Source organism: Typha latifolia, chromosome 8 (genome assembly GCF_019914945.1).
Source record: "Typha latifolia isolate L0001 chromosome 8, TyphaL0001v2, whole genome shotgun sequence".
NCBI classification, from domain to species: Eukaryota; Viridiplantae; Streptophyta; class Magnoliopsida; order Poales; family Typhaceae; genus Typha; species Typha latifolia.
The window spans coordinates 9883475-9898732 of record NC_133093.1 but is presented as its reverse complement, the minus strand read 5'-3'; the positions used below and the strand labels follow the sequence as shown (position 1 = coordinate 9898732).

General features: G+C 36.9%; 4 protein-coding genes across 7 annotated transcripts; 2 read left to right on the top strand and 2 right to left on the bottom strand.

The window, feature by feature from the left end:
* The first annotated feature begins 243 nt into the window (after positions 1 to 243).
* On the top strand, positions 244 to 2196 carry LOC140793327 (uncharacterized). The gene is made up of 2 exons (XM_073144741.1): positions 244 to 632; positions 1790 to 2196. The coding sequence occupies exons 1-2, from the start codon at positions 368 to 370 to the stop codon at positions 2020 to 2022; spliced, it is 498 nt and encodes a 165-aa protein (XP_073000842.1). The 5' UTR covers positions 244 to 367; the 3' UTR covers positions 2023 to 2196.
* Positions 2197 to 2543: 347 nt separating this feature from the next.
* LOC140793823 (E3 ubiquitin-protein ligase AIRP2-like) lies at positions 2544 to 5792 on the bottom strand. 2 transcript variants are annotated; one of them, XM_073145541.1, is made up of 5 exons: positions 4867 to 5792; positions 4033 to 4183; positions 3853 to 3919; positions 3512 to 3743; positions 2544 to 3051 (listed from the first exon to the last, which is right to left on the bottom strand). In XM_073145541.1, the coding sequence occupies exons 2-5, from the start codon at positions 4138 to 4140 to the stop codon at positions 2841 to 2843; spliced, it is 618 nt and encodes a 205-aa protein (XP_073001642.1). In that variant the 5' UTR covers positions 4141 to 4183; positions 4867 to 5792; the 3' UTR covers positions 2544 to 2840. The 2 variants fall into 2 exon arrangements, with proteins under 2 accessions (XP_073001642.1, XP_073001641.1); XM_073145540.1 differs by having other exon boundaries at positions 5399 to 5792.
* A 1870-nt stretch (positions 5793 to 7662) lies between these two features.
* On the bottom strand, positions 7663 to 10552 carry LOC140793822 (uncharacterized). Its single transcript, XM_073145539.1, has 2 exons — positions 8564 to 10552; positions 7663 to 8391 (listed from the first exon to the last, which is right to left on the bottom strand). The coding sequence occupies exons 1-2, from the start codon at positions 10319 to 10321 to the stop codon at positions 8350 to 8352; spliced, it is 1800 nt and encodes a 599-aa protein (XP_073001640.1). The 5' UTR covers positions 10322 to 10552; the 3' UTR covers positions 7663 to 8349.
* Positions 10553 to 10717: 165 nt separating this feature from the next.
* Positions 10718 to 14490, top strand: LOC140793821 (uncharacterized). 3 transcript variants are annotated; one of them, XM_073145538.1, is made up of 5 exons: positions 10718 to 11510; positions 11950 to 12000; positions 12628 to 12679; positions 13077 to 13222; positions 14146 to 14490. In XM_073145538.1, exons 1-5 carry the CDS (start codon positions 11388 to 11390, stop codon positions 14158 to 14160), a joined length of 387 nt encoding a protein of 128 aa, XP_073001639.1. In that variant the 5' UTR covers positions 10718 to 11387; the 3' UTR covers positions 14161 to 14490. The 3 variants fall into 3 exon arrangements, with proteins under 3 accessions (XP_073001639.1, XP_073001638.1, XP_073001637.1); XM_073145536.1 differs by having other exon boundaries at positions 10799 to 11510; positions 14043 to 14181; XM_073145537.1 differs by lacking the exon at positions 14146 to 14490 and having other exon boundaries at positions 13077 to 13404.
* The last annotated feature ends 768 nt before the right edge of the window (positions 14491 to 15258 follow it).

Below are 15258 nucleotides of genomic sequence, written 5' to 3'. Positions count from 1 at the left end.
GTTAGGTTGGCTTAGAGAAACAGTACAACAGTTTGGAGCAAGTCTCAGTATCTAGTTTGAAATAATAGTTTGACAACGCATATGACTTGAAGCATAGACTAAACAGTTTACTACATTAATTAAAACTTGATGAGATTTAAGTATCTTTAGAAAAGATTGGTTCTTAGCGTTTGGATTTTTAAATAATAATAATAATAATAAAAGCAAAGGGAAGGAGTGAGAAGCTCAGTCAAAAAACCGAATCGGACGTGTCAGTCAGCTCTCAACCCGACCCGATCGAAATCAAGACATCGGGTTCGGTCGAAGTTCCCCATGAAACGAACCCGCTTCTGAGACCGTCGTCCCCTCGAAGTCTCGAGCTCGATCGATGGCGGCGGTGATATCGGAGTTGGATCCTTCCCGAGAAGGCTCCGATAGGGCGGTGGCGCAGATCGTGAGACTGGAACGACGGATCTTTCCCAAGCACGAATCCTTGGCGCGATCGTTCTACGAAGAGCTGAGGAAAAAGAACGGCGGATTAATGTACGCGAGATTGGAGAACGGGAAAGGAGGAGGAGAAGAAGAGGAAGTAATAGGGTATGTGATGTATTCGTGGGTTACTTCTCTATGTGCCTCTATCACTAAACTTGCCGGTGAGTAAAACTTGTTCTTTTTTTCGTAATTATATTATATTTATGTTCGATTTTTTGGTTAGATAAGTCCTTGGTTGTTAAATTTTATGTAAATTTCCTATAGGTTGATTCGTTTATGGGAAAGAGAAGATATACATGGAGGTTTTATGTAAATTTCTTCATGTTCTACTATATTCCTGAATCTTTAAGTCTTTTTGAGAGGCTACTTGTTCACATTTAAAGCACCACTGCTCTCAGAGCATATGATTTGAAGGTTTTAATTGCAGAAAAAAAGAAGAAGGAAACAAATTCTTCTTTTCTCCCCCTTAATTTAGATAATGAGAGTAATAATATTACAGAACCTACCAGTTCTCTATTTGTAGTGGAAAGTAGTCATGTTCTGATTGCATAACATTAGATTGTTGTGGCCCAGGTGCTTATACTGAAGTATGAGCAGTATTTCTATGGAAATATAGCTTCTTGGATAGTGATCACTAATTAGTACTCTTGAAGACTTGAAGATAATAGTTAAATTTCTTAGCAGATAGCTCCTATGGTAGGGGCTATTGAAATATTAGGCTACAAAGGAAATTATCAGTACTGTGCTATGTAAGTAAATTTGTTATCTATATAGATGAATCACTCATGATCATATCCTACCTTTTGAAGAATTGTCATACTGCTCTACTTTTATTGTGGTGTATCTGAATTATGCATACATCTCCATGCACTGGGCTGCACAACAAATTATGCTGCTTTTTTGAAGATTTCAGTTACTCGTGATCGAGTTCTAGATTTACTCTTTAGTATTCTGTGTAGCTGCGCGAAGCAGGTCAGAAGCTTTTTTTTTTTTGTTGTGTTCTTAGCTTCTTTTGCTGTTAGGTTGATTATTGGTTTCTGATGGTCAGAAGTGTTTTGGATACTCAATTGTATTTAATTAGCTAAGATGTGTTACATTCCGAGTCAGGAACTGGTGTTCATCCTGAATGGAATTAGGATAGGAACATCTTGAATGCAAACTTGTCGGAAATAGTAAGAGGAGAGTGCAAGGAAAGAGAAGCATCATCTTGTTTCCTTCCATGAACAAAGCTTTTGAGTTGAAAAGAAAGACATCATACTATTTGGTTTTCTGAGTGTACTCTTGTTTCTATTTTCTAATTCTCATTTTGTTCTTATAGTGAAGGATAGCCATAGAAAGAAGGGGCATGGAGAAGCTTTGCTGAAAGCAGCTATGGAAAAATGTAGACAGAGAAAAATTCATAGGATAAGCCTTCATGTTGATCCAACGAGAACACCTGCCGTTTCTCTCTATAAAAAACTTGGTTTTCAAGTTGATGGTATAATTGAGAGTTATTATTCTCCAGAAAGAAATGCTTATAGGATGTATCTGGATTTCGATTACAACTGCTAAGATTGCTTTAAGAGTTGATGGCTTCAGCTAATTAATTTTCTTTCTTGTCACCGTGAAATCCTTGTTCCAATTATTGTTGTTTTACCTGTGTAATTATTTAAATCTTGGCAGATCATGTATATTTAAATTCACTGAAACCTTAATCTAACTTTGACATGCGTGTCATCTATCAAATTCACTTGTGCTCAATCTTTGGTGGTCTGCTATACATGATGTTCTATCTAAACTCCATTTTATTCACCAATAGGTACAAACAAATAGAAAAGTATAAGTAACATGCAAAAGAATCAAAATAATACTGAGTTGAAAATTTCCAATTCACTACAAGCATGAATTTAAGGGTATTACCATATCTTATTGTTGCATGGCATTAGTTGCCCAAGGCTATGGCTGGACTCTGGTATTACGCTGAACATAATTTCACCCTTATCCAGAGCTATCCAGAAAGGTTGTAATGAAACAGTGAACAATTACATATTTACTCACTGATCATCCATAACAAGTAGTAAGTACAGCGTAAGTTACCATAATCCATTTCAAATTATGCGGCATCAATTAAATGATCAGTTGCCAAATACATACACCTGGTTAGATACTGCTTACACACTAGAATCTACACCGATAATTGACAAACACTAGGCCAACAAACCTTACAGACAATCCTGCTACAGCTTTCTCAGAGTTTCTTGAACAGCTTGAATAATAGCAGAAACTTCGAAACTCTGAAATTGGAATAGCCAACTGAGCATAAATTGGCTGTGACAAGTGAGGCACCATGCACTAGCTAAAGATGTCGATAAGGCTAAAACAAGCATAGCTCATTTGACATGAGAGTCATAGGCATCAAAAACAATATCCGGAATGATCAGAGGCAGCTTATTTATGTACAAGAACAGACGCCTAAGATTTTCTCTCGATACAGTTGCAGTGTCCACAACATCTCTGGCATCAGTATATACCCATAAATCACTCGAGTTAACTCTCTTCAAGCTGTTACGACAGAAGGGGCATGAGTGTGATCTTGAGTTCCTGCAACAATGTAATAGTTTTGTTCAAAACACAAGCTTGGAGGAAGTATCGTTGTTCTGGATTAATTCTAGACTTAAAGAGAGATGTAATAAGAATCTAAGATTAAAACTATCAAACTTCACCAAGAACAACTAGATTGGTACATCACTCCTTGATAACATGAGAAATAATAAAAATGCAAATCAACTAATCTTTCTTTTGCTCTTCCTGATATATCCTATGATTCAGGCATCTAGAATACCCAGAAACTCAAATGAGAAACTGACGCGACTCACAAGCACACATCATTAGCATAGTAACCCATCTATGTCCAAATCATGCCCTAACTCACACACTCTAACAACAAATATCAAGACAAAAACATCGCCATCTAATTACAACATCCCATATTTATTACACAGTGAAAAGCTGAAATTTCCCAAGGATAACTGTTATTAAATGGAAGAGAAGTGCTAATTACCAGTCATGGTAGCAGTCCAAGCACATGGCATGGGTGCAGTTGGGCAACACAATCTTGCTGTTCATCTCCATGCATATTCCACATTCTTCTTCCCTCTCAGCATCTATATCTGATAACTGCTTCATTTCATCATCTTTCCTCGTGTACCTTTCCATGCATACTTCTTTCTGCTTCTTATCCTCCATATCAGTGATCCCTCTTTGTAGTTGCAACAGAGAGGGAAAAATTACAGCTGCCCACAAGCACACCACATAAGAACCAAAAGCTGTGAATTAAAAAAAAAAAAAAACTGAAACAAATGATGGAGCTCCAATCTCCGGTAAGTAAACCATTATATTTACCATAGAACTCTCTAATGGTTGCTTTCCTTTCATGAGTTGACATAGTGGTTGTCCCATCAACATAGACCTGCATTTCAAGGGGCTCTCGTTCAGCAAAATGATATCAGTCTGTAGAAATGAAATAGCAAGACGTAGAACAAAATAAGGAAAAGCTATGTGTTGTAGACAGGAGAAACTGACCATATAAATGAGAATTCTCAATAAACCAAGAGACCCAGCTAGGTTACAGTCTGTCCATTGCACCAGAAAAAGGAACAAGTGTGCAGCAGGACTATATGATAACCGCATCTGAAGACATGCACCATCATATTCCCTTGGAAATTCTGAAGCCCTGAAAGTGATGAAAGAAAATAAAAACAATGATCATCATGAGCTGACCTACTGGAGTGATGCTGCTGCTATTACTAGTCAATCCTACACACCTTTTTATTTTCCAAACAGTGAACAGCTTTTACTCTGTTTTAGTTTAATACTGCAGGAACAGGACCTTAAAACCTTGTCTTAATTTAAAAAAAGATTAAAAAAAAATCCTTGATATTCCAAATTCCCAACCCATGTTTGCTAGCATTGAAAACCCAACCGAATGAAGAGCTATTACAAGTGATCCCAATAACCTGTAACATTCCTAAATATTTTCAGCAAGACAAGATAACATCCATGGATGGAAATCTGTTCAATTAATCCATAGATGTCTTGATGAGAAGTTATCATGATAATTAGCAATAGAAAATGAAGATAGATGATGATGTCACTTTCCAGTAACAGCATTGTCCTTTGAAATATACAAAGGCATTACATTAATTTTCTCTATATCTTGGTGAGACACCATATTATGTGCCCCAGGGAGCCATCCTGAGAATCCTATATGACATAGCTCGGCCTTACAATCTGAGTGATTTTTTTTTAGCATGTTGAACTTGATATTGTTTAACAATCTGCCAAGGGAACTAAAATCACCTTTTATCAATAATTTGTAAACCTTTAGTACTAAATGACCAAATAAAGATGCATCACCTTTCTAGAGCGATTCACACACTTGCCGACACCAAAGCGTTCAGAATGCGCATTTCGTTATGAAAATCTGATCACATTTCACTTCATCGAACTAATATCATCAAATAAAGGGTTACTCTTATAAGCGCACTCCGTAGATAATCTTGGAAGTAAGACACTGTGTACCACTTCCCAACCTTCATAAAATAAATTTAAGACCTCCCTAAAATATATAGAAGATGAAAGTTGAAATTGGCACATCAGAAGAAACCTTAACCCTTTAAATTTTGCTAGATATAAAGTTAATTTCTTACTATTTCTTAGACAAAAGAAAGTACCCAAGCTCCCCTGTCACTCGACCGATTGACTCAAAACAAATTTAAAGAAGAACGTTCCCGTCAACTAACACCAATTCGTAAAAACTGAATCTTTTCTGTAAAAACTGAAGTCTCAAGAAAATCGAAAACGGCCCAAAATTCTACCTTTCTCCCAAAAGATTTCGAACTACAAAGAAGGGATTATGAAAAGGGATCAAGAAAAGGGCTGCGCTTACAAAGTGTTCGCGTGCTGGATGTCAGCTTCCAGCACTTTGAGCGAATCCTTGAACGACTTCCGCATCGATCCTAGCAACATCCCCTCTCGTTCATCAAGCGCACACTCACCCAAAACCCTAACCCTAATCCCCCCTCTCTCTCTCGTCTCTTTCCTCTCTTTCTTCTCCCTCTCCCCCAACTATTGCTCTCTCTCTCTCTCTCTCTCAGCTTTGAAGGCAAACACGACTGGAGAAGAAGCAAATAAGCGCTACGGGCGGCGCCACGTGGACGGGAAGTGGCGTCGTGCGCGTCAAAGTTAAATGATTCAAATAAGTTAAAACAAAAGAGAGTAAAAAAAGAAGATATTATTGATACAAGAGAACTAGAAAAGGGTGGGAAATAAGCATCGAGGCTTTGGATATGATGTCGCTTTCGACGACGGCACCACCTTAAAAACGTCTGGGTCCCACCAACTTGTTGCCTTTCTGAGTAGTCTAGTAGGTGGGTGTAGACAAAATTCTAGCTCAGGATATTTCTAGACCTCCTTCCCTTATCCACTACGGCTATAGATTATTATGTACTTATCTTAGACTCCACCAGTAATTTATCAAAAAGAACCCTGCATTTTCCTTTTATTATTAGCCATACCCCCCCCATCACATTCGATTCCTGCGTTTTTTTTACCTCCACGAGTCCCATGTATACTCTTCAAAAATTTCTTATTTATATGGATGCACTTCTAATGTTAATACTTGCACATACACACACACACACACACCTCAAAATATACGTTTTTTTTTGTATGTATACTTTTAGAGTTAACTGACAGTTAAACTTTAGATAATTTAGATATTAAAAATATTATTATTCTAGTTTTCATATATTTATGTTAGTTGAGGATAATTTATCTTTCTTTTATTTGAACATTTTAGATTTACTGTGTACAGGTCGGGCTTTGTCTTCTCTTTTGAGTACAAGAATCTCTTTTTTTTTAAAAAAATATTATTAAGAGAGAGTCTTGTATTAGGTTAAGCTAAACATCGTTTAAGTAAATGTTGCAAATGACAAAATTGGATTTTTTTTATGTGCACCGCTCAAAGTATTCATGTATATCTTTCTTTATTTTATATTTCCACGTTATTTTTGCATTATTTTTCAATAACTATAATTTTAAATCCTAGTAATTTACCAAGCAAAAAATAAAATAAAAGATACCCTTAATTGAAAGTAATTTATATAAAATAAGATAAAGATATTTCCTCTTCTTTATAGTGAAATTAATGAAATTTTAATAGATAGTTAGGTTTGATAAAAACATGGTTTTTAATAAGCATTAAAAGTATTAGTTTTAAAAGGGTATGGACCAAAAAAAAAAATTTTAAAGGGTATATATTTTTGTAGTACTTAAACCGTAATTTACTTAAATGTACGGTGTTATATGCAAATTTCGGGAAAAAAAATTACGAGAGTACCTAGTGTTCAATATCGACTGCTCGTGATATGGACCGACGTCGCAAGACTATATGCTTATCTGAATTGGAGGCATTGGATAAAGAACAGTACACAGTCGACTAGGTTCAAGTTGACCGTCAGAGAAATAAGTGCAGAAGAAATAAACAAGCATACATACCAGTGTTGTTCCGGCTTCGTTCAAAGTGGACTCTTGAGAGAGATGCGAGTTTTATATTGCAGAGAGACAAAAGCTTAACCTGGCCATGAGAGAGGAGGAATACCTTGGTCCTAAGAGATCACTTGTAGTTTGCTGTAGATATCCACAGAAGCACACTAAACTGCAGCAGACAACAAAATGGAATGCACATAGCGGGGGAAAAAAAGAGATTACCATTGAAAATTTACCAAAGATCTTCCATCTCTCTTGCCGGTGGTTCAGACCAAATTGCGGGAGCTACAATTTTCATTCAAAACTAAATTCTTCAAATGAACAAACTTCTATCATCATTGGTGACCAAATTATCAATGGTAGTATCAGATCAAACTATATTTCTATGAGGGTAATTAAGTTTTTTAAATAAAAATTGCAATTTGGTGTGGACCTTGGTAAGCTGAAATTGTGCTAATTCAGAATAAGTAGATTTCAAGGGATAGACAAACCAAAATGAAGCTTTGTGACAAACTTATTTTCTTCAGAAGCAGGATCTAATCTATGACTAGCACTGCCACTGAAATGTAGAAAGAGGAACTAGAACCAGAAAAAGTAATTCAGAGAACAAAATGCTTGTTCTTTCACCAAACAACAAATTCTGATTGTTTCTTGAACACCAACTGAAAGTAAAACAGAGAAATCACCATGGATATCGATTTCATTTTGAGTACAATGATTTTTCCTTAAAGTTTCATGTACCGCAAAAAAGGAATGTCAAGAACTAGTGACTGGCCTAATCCATGGATATCATAGATATGAACGTCAAATTAAAATTTCCCAAAGTCCAGCAAACAATGAAAAGATTCCAATCTGAAAATCAGCAAACAACTCAAAGCTATCTTTAAGAGTCGATGAATATCAGCTCAGTGAGCATTGGTCAGTTAGAGTTAGCACCGTATTTTTTCTTTAATCCTACTAGTGTATCTAAGGAATGCACGTTAGAAATAAGTTACAACACCACCAAACTATACCTCAGAAAATTAGAGACAATCTAAGCCCATCATGGAGGAAAATTAGGAAGTAAATGTATGTATTTGTGATACTTACTACCTTCTGAGAACAGAGATATTATAAGGGAAGTTGTTTTTGATTCAAGAGAAAACTGTCCCGCCACCATTTTATTGAGGAACTTGATGGCTTTCTCCACCTTATCTTTTTGTAGCAAGCTGCAAACAATGGTATTAAGAATGGTAGAATCTTGAGGACAGCCATGCTTCTCCATCACAGTAAACAACTCCTCTGCTTCATCTACCAACCCTTCTCTAATGAGGCCTTTAATCATTTTGGTATATGCTATAACATCTGGCTTCAAGCCCTCACTGAAGATAGCGTTGAAGATCTTCCTTGCTTCTGTGGGTTTATGAATTTTGAACATTCCATCAATTAAGATGCTAAAAGATATAAGATCAAGTTTATAATTCTGGGACAATAATTTTTGGAACAAACATAGAGCTTCATCAACACATCTATTCTTGCAAAGTCCTTTTAGTGTTGTATTATACGTACAAATGTTAGGGCTTACCCCACTGTCGAGCATCTTGCTATAAAGCTCTCTTGCAGCCATAACATTACCGACTTGATAAAAGTCATGAAGAAGAACATTATAAGAGCTATTTTTTGGCTTAAATCCCTTTCTGCACATTTCTTCAAAAACCCTTAATGCCTCATTTCTTCTTCCACTTTTGCAATGACCGTTGATCAATATATCATAGGTAAAAGCATCAGGTATGTGACCTTTTGAAAGCATTAATTTATACATCTTCATTGCTTCATCAATCTGTCCTGTTAAAAAATATCCGTCTATAAGGGTATTATATATGAATACATTAGGCTCCAGGCCTCTTTGTTTCATACTATCCACCAATTTATGTGCTTCCACAACCATTCCTTCTTTACGGAGATGATCAACTAGGACACCATATGTTCCAACATTAGGATGAATATCTTTGCTCATCATTTCAGTAAGACAATTTTGAGCTTCCTTCCACTTCCCTATCCTAATAAACCCACAGATAAGAGAGGTATAACAGTGGATATCTGGGGATAATCCTTGACCAACCATTTGATCAAATAGAAGTAGAGCATCTCCTAGTCTTGCAGCTTGGCAAAGTCCACGTAATATTGTGTTGTAGTTAACGACGGTAGGCTTCTCTCCATCTTCCTGCATTTTATTGAACACAGATATAGCCTCGTCCATTCTATAAGTCTTAATATAAGTGTCAATCAAGACATTGTACGTATAATGGCTTAATTTGATGCTGTTGTCTAACATCGAATTATAGAGATTTATTGCATCATCATGACGGCCTTCTACAAAATAACCATGCATCAATGTGGTATATATGATAACATCTGGTTTTTCTCCCCTTTCTACCATTAGATTGAATAACTTTTGTGCACCATCAGTGTTGCCCTGGTTGCAGAGCAATTCAATCAACACTCCATAAGTTACTGCATTAGGACGAAGACCATAATCCACCATCTCCTTGAACATTTTAATGGCGTCCTTCAACTGACCCAAAGCAGAATATCCATGGATAATCGAACTGTAGGTCACAACGCTCGGCATGACACCCTTAGCAATCATGGATTCAAGCATATTCATAGCCTTGTCCATTGCACCCTCCTTGCACAATCCATCTATAATTGTACTGTATGTGATCAAATTTGGTTCAAGCCCCTTAGAAATCATTTCTTCAAACAGCTCAAGAGCCCTGCCCATGTGTCCCGTACAAAGGCTAGCTGTCTGGCAAAACCTCTGACTCCCTGATCTATTTTCACTCCTGCAAAGCCCCTTGATAAGAATACTGTACGTAAAAACATCAGGAACGCAATCCATCTGAGGCATTTTATCAAACACGGAAGCTGCGTCGCAAAGCTTCTTCTCGGAACAAAGGCATGTGAGCAGCGAGTTGAAGATTATGGTGTCGGTCTCGCAGCCACGTTTCAGTAAGCATCCGAAGAAGCCGAAGCCGAGGTCAGGACGGTTAATGTGGCCGCAGCACTTGATAAAGATTCCATAGGTGCAGGCATCGGGAGATATCCCTCCGGCACGAATCATGTCACTGTAGAGAGCGACGACGGTGGGGTAGTGGCAGCCCTCCATCTTCACGATGGCCGACAGTAGGCAATTGAAGGGTTTGATGGATGGCCTAGGATTCCTGGCGCCAAGCAATTCATCGAACATATAGAGTGCCTCTTTGATCCCAAGTTTCCCCGAACAAATCCGTGCCTTTACCCGTCTCTCCACCTCAGATGACCAAAACGACGACGAGCGCATCTAGGTGCCGTCCGCTGCGAACCAACTCAATGCGTCATCCGCTTCGTTTTCCCCTTTGCCATCCACTCGTATTTCATTGATGTACTTGCTCCAGTTTTGCTTTGGCTTCTCTGATGCATACTCTCTCCTACAGTTTGCAATATCACACACTTTAGCATAATATATATATATATATATAATCGATTTTAATGTATTAGTTCGTATCTCTGCTAGCAGCTCAGCTCAGCTCGTTTAAAGCCTGTACTGAGTCCGGCTCGTTTAAGGCTTGAAGTGGGCTCACTCGTTTAAAGCCTGCACTGAGCCCGACTCGTTTAAGGCTTGAAGTGGGCTCATTAGAGGCCCAAAATTACTCCCTCTCTCCCCTTACTAGTTACCAGTTACCACTTTGGCTGCGATGAAGGAGAGGCTTCACTCCTACAAAGACCATGATCTACCATCTCTTTGGACATTCTAAAGGCGTCCTTAGCAAGAATAGATGATTGCTAAGGCAACACCCGGCATCTTAAACTTAGCAATCATGTATTCAAGAATTGTAGGTAGCCCTCCATCTCAACGACGGCAGTAAGGAGATTGAAGGCTTCGGTGGTGGGCATCGGATTCTTGGCGCCAAGCAATTCGTCGAACAGTTGCAGTGCCTCTCTGATCGCGTACGTAGTTCTCCACTGCAGAAAGAATCAAACTAGAGAACAAAGAGGAAATAAAATAAGAACAAGTCCCCAGAAGGAGTAGCTGAACTGAGGGACGAAGGAAGTAGCAGAGCGAAACGAGAGTAGAATTCGGTACATAGGGCTTGATCGAGCCCAAACTTTTATTAGCGACCAAGCTCGATCGAGCTTATTTCTAGTTGAGCTTCACTTTATTAAGTTCGAACCAAACAAGCCCTAGCTTTTTCCCACTGCCTTCTCTCCCCCCCACCCCGACGAAAGCTTTACCGGCTGCCTCGTGATTCCCCTCTCGCGACTCGTTGCAGGGAGTCGGCTTCTACCTCTGATACCAAGTGAGTTTTATATGCTAATATTATCAGAAAAGAGGAGGTCAAAATTGCGTAGTGGTCGATGTATAGGAAATGGAAGGTATCAACATGAAAGGAAATAAGCAATCGGAGAATGAAGAAGAGTATGTCCTACTTGATTTGGATGACATTTATGTTTCTGCAGATATTCCAGCAAATGCTCCCTATGTTCTCTCTGTAAGTGTGCATGTTTTAAGTAGTTTAGTACTTACTCCATCTTTTGATCATTAATTGGATTAACTGATATCTGTTTAGAGTGCTTGTGTGCAAGTTTAGAACTTTTATTTTAAGTTTGATTGCTGAAATTGCCTTCTTGCTTTTCCACTTATATCCTTTTAATTGTTAACTGGTGCATATTCTAGGTAGATTCTTTCCTGGTGACATGAACCTATGAAAATTGTGTAAAGTTTGTAAAGGGCTTGTTGATGCTTGTAAAACTGCAGTGTAACTTTTGTTGCCCTTTATTTCTATTGATCAGTTTCTTGATTCAGTAGGTAAATCAAGAGGTTATAAAGAAATACACTGTTCATTCCAATGTCTTTCTCTTACTCGTGTCTGTCACTTAATTAAGACTATTGCATTGGCTTAGTAAAAGTTGTTTCATCATTGTATGCAGGGTTTGAACACGATGAATCCAACTTTGGTCATCGGTGATCAACTGAAGCTGGTGAGAACTTAATTCTTTTTGCAAGAACTTCCCGTTTTATCAGTCCTTGCTTACAGAGAATTATAGGAACTGGATGAATCTTTCGGCAAATTGTATAAGTCAAAATGGGTGAAATTTTTTATATCCACCAAAAACACCTCTATGGAACAACTTTTGTCTACAGCCATGTCAGTAGAAACCTTTTTGTACAGAGTCATAACTTGCATGGAAATCTGCATGGTATATCCTTATATTCTTACATGGATCTCTGAGGAGTTCTCTTCTGAAGCTCCAGAGCTTATTACTAGTTTCCAATCACTTGGTTGTATGTAAATTTGCACCAGGTGGATCCTCGAGTTCAATAGATTACAAAAGAGCAAAGCTGACAGGAAAAATACATGTTAGAAGGCCACATAGAACCATGTTTTATAAGATGCCACATACATGAACTGTTGACATTTAGCATTACCATGTGCATTCCAAAATTTCTATCTAATTAGTCATTCCTTCTTCCCTCGGTGCTGCTTGATGTCTATTCTAGGCCCCTGAAGGCCTGAACTACTCTGCTATCATGTACTGGCTCTATCTTTATGGTAGAATTTAGATTATCGATGAACTAAAGTTGCATTTGTAATTTTCTTGCAACAGATTGGAGAGTACCAAGAAACAATTGGAACGTGCTATGTCTTTTCAGAAAGTGGTAATTGATTTTCCTTGAGAAATTGCAATTGCAATATTATCTTTCATTCTCATTTTTGTCTTGATGTAAATTTACGGCTTTTCCGGATGAAGTTTAATCATTCTTGGTATATCCACTGGCAAATGAGTACAATTGAAATAAATAATTATGTCACATATGAATTGTTCTTTTGGAAAATTTGGCGATTTTATAACACCTATTATTTATCGATATAGGTGTTTTCACCACAAAGGAAGTTATCAGTCGATCTTATTTCTACTGCATGAGATACCTTGTTTCTCTTACCATGTCATTGGGATTTCAAAACATGATCTTAAGAGACTCCCTTACTGTGGTGTAGCATGAAATTTGTACAGAATCAGGAACAGAGATATGACTCTCTCTTACTTCTTATCAGATGGGGCCCCGCCTGCAGTGATGAACACTGAGACAGAACCTTCTGATAAAAATCTTCCCAAAGAGAAATGCACTGTTGATCCAAATCAAGCTCCAACCAAGAAGGTTAAACCCATTGCGCACCTTCACAAAGTTCTCAAATTCAAGGTGACTGAGGATCAAAATGAAAAATGAGTACTGCCAATAGATTCTAGTAAATGGAATAGAGATTTATTTTTGTATTTGTTGCTTTAATTTTTCTTAGGGGCTCTTTGGTTGGGTGAAAATAAGCAGGTTATTTGGGATAAGCTTTTGGAATAGGAAAATAAAATAAATCTCCTTATTCCAGATATCTTTATCTTAGGTTTTAACTGAGTTAAAAGTTTTCGAATATCTCAACCATTTATTTCAAAACACAAATGACTAATTTTTGCCCTCATTTCTTTATGTACTATTTATACTATGGTTATATATTTAATAGTCTAGATTCAAGTTGAACATGTAATGTGACTATAATATACTTGGTAATATATTAAGATATATTTAAAGGGAAAAATGTGTTAATATGGGATGTTTATTTGTGATAGTATTTCTATTGTGTAAATTATGATGAATTAAATTATATTATATTTTAGCCAAGAATTGTAAAAATAACTATTCAAAGATAATATAATATCTGCAAACTAAAACTATAATTTATATTTAGTTTTAACTTGTTTCCTATCTTTCTCCAAGAACTAACAAATATTTATTTATGTGAAACTAGGAAAAGGGCAATAAGATTAACTTGTTTATTTTTATCCTTTATTTTAACTATCATAATTAAACATTATTTTATCAAGAAATTTAAAAATATTTCAGAATAAGTTTTTTTTTTTTTTTTTTATCCCGCAAACAAACTGAAACTTATTGTGTAAATATATCTGGTGCATGATGACCTTTGAACATTGCGTAATAAGCTGGTTTGTTACTACAATTTGTCATGCAGGACCTTGTAACAATGTTTATTCCAATTAATATTCAAAAAAACACCATGTCTTATAATAATCTGAAAAGGAATACTCCGTTGAGATAACTCCATGGAATGCCAGGCGACCTCCGGGTAGAAGGAAACGTGAGCAGGGCTTTCGAGCTGTTTGAGGAAATGATTTCTAAAAGGGAGGTGAGCCAAATATCATCACATATAACATTATTATAAGTATATTGTGCGAGGCCAGGGCTATGGACAAAGGCTCTCAAGTTGCCTGAGCATCTGATTGCTAAGGGTCTTTTGCCGGATGTTGTCACCTATAGTAAAATTATCCATGGATTTTTGTTCTTTTGGTCAATGGAAGGATGCCATTGGAATTTTATGGTGGTGATGCAAGGAATATATATATATATATGTATATATATGTAATACTCGGTGTGTTGATTGAAAGAGGATAAATTATGTATGTATAGTACATTGATGCACGGTTGTTTTCTAGAAGATCGCCATGAGTGAAGTGGATGGTAGACGACGGCCTTAGTGCTTACAACATCTTAATTAACACTTATATTAGACTGACAGAATGGATGAGGCTATGTATTTGTTAAAAAAAATTGCAGGGAAATGGAGTGAAGCCTGACATCATTTCCTATGACACAATATTAGATGGACTCGATTGTTATTCTTTTGCAAGGCATGCAACGGCAACTTAAGAAGAAGTCATTGTTCTCTAGTAGTAACCAGTACTAGACCTACTACGACCTCTATGATGTGGTGGTTTCTCTGTTTTATTTTTAACTTTACTTCTTGTCCAAGATACTTACAATATGAGAATTTGTAGCATTTATGTTTCCTATTGTGTTACATCTCCGTTTCCAGGAATTCTCTTTTTACCTTTGAGCGGAAGTGATAGTTGTGGAATAGCATTCTGCTTTGGACTGAATAATCTTCTTCGTAACCATTATTAGGCAGGCGTATTCTAACCATATACCTACGTACTACTTCCTAATCTCATTAATATCATCCTAACCTAAGTAGTCCTTTATGATATGATTATGTTTTAAACTGCTCAAATGAGAAGTCCTTGTAAACAGCTTTACTGAAAGACAAGCCTTAGTTCGTAAGAAATTCTTTTTATGCATCTATGGACAATCTGCTGTATCACGGCTAACATTCAGATTTATGATCTTTAAACTAAATTTCAGCTTTGGTTAATGAGTTCCGGAAGTTATGG

What these genes read in the sequence shown, in the direction of transcription:
- LOC140793327 (XM_073144741.1), top strand. Translation starts at nt 368, where the DNA reads ATGGCGGCGGTGATATCGGAGTTGGATCCTTCCCGAGAAGGCTCCGAT. An exon ending in CTCTATCACTAAACTTGCCG is followed by an intron (nt 633 to 1,789) that starts GTGAGTAAAACT and finishes TTGTTCTTATAG; the next exon opens with TGAAGGATAGCCATAGAAAG.
- LOC140793823 (XM_073145540.1), bottom strand. Translation starts at nt 5,478, where the DNA reads ATGTTGCTAGGATCGATGCGGAAGTCGTTCAAGGATTCGCTCAAAGTG. An exon ending in ATCCAGCACGCGAACACTTT is followed by an intron (nt 4,184 to 5,398) that starts GTAAGCGCAGCC and finishes CATCACTTTCAG; the next exon opens with GGCTTCAGAATTTCCAAGGG. An exon ending in AACCATTAGAGAGTTCTATG is followed by an intron (nt 3,744 to 3,852) that starts GTAAATATAATG and finishes GCTTGTGGGCAG; the next exon opens with CTGTAATTTTTCCCTCTCTG.
- LOC140793822 (XM_073145539.1), bottom strand. Translation starts at nt 10,321, where the DNA reads ATGCGCTCGTCGTCGTTTTGGTCATCTGAGGTGGAGAGACGGGTAAAG. An exon ending in GCAAGATGCTCGACAGTGGG is followed by an intron (nt 8,392 to 8,563) that starts GTAAGCCCTAAC and finishes ATAAACCCACAG; the next exon opens with AAGCAAGGAAGATCTTCAAC.
- LOC140793821 (XM_073145536.1), top strand. Translation starts at nt 11,388, where the DNA reads ATGGAAGGTATCAACATGAAAGGAAATAAGCAATCGGAGAATGAAGAA. An exon ending in CTATGTCTTTTCAGAAAGTG is followed by an intron (nt 12,680 to 13,076) that starts GTAATTGATTTT and finishes ACTTCTTATCAG; the next exon opens with ATGGGGCCCCGCCTGCAGTG. An exon ending in ACAAAGTTCTCAAATTCAAG is followed by an intron (nt 13,223 to 14,042) that starts GTGACTGAGGAT and finishes TTTGTCATGCAG; the next exon opens with GACCTTGTAACAATGTTTAT.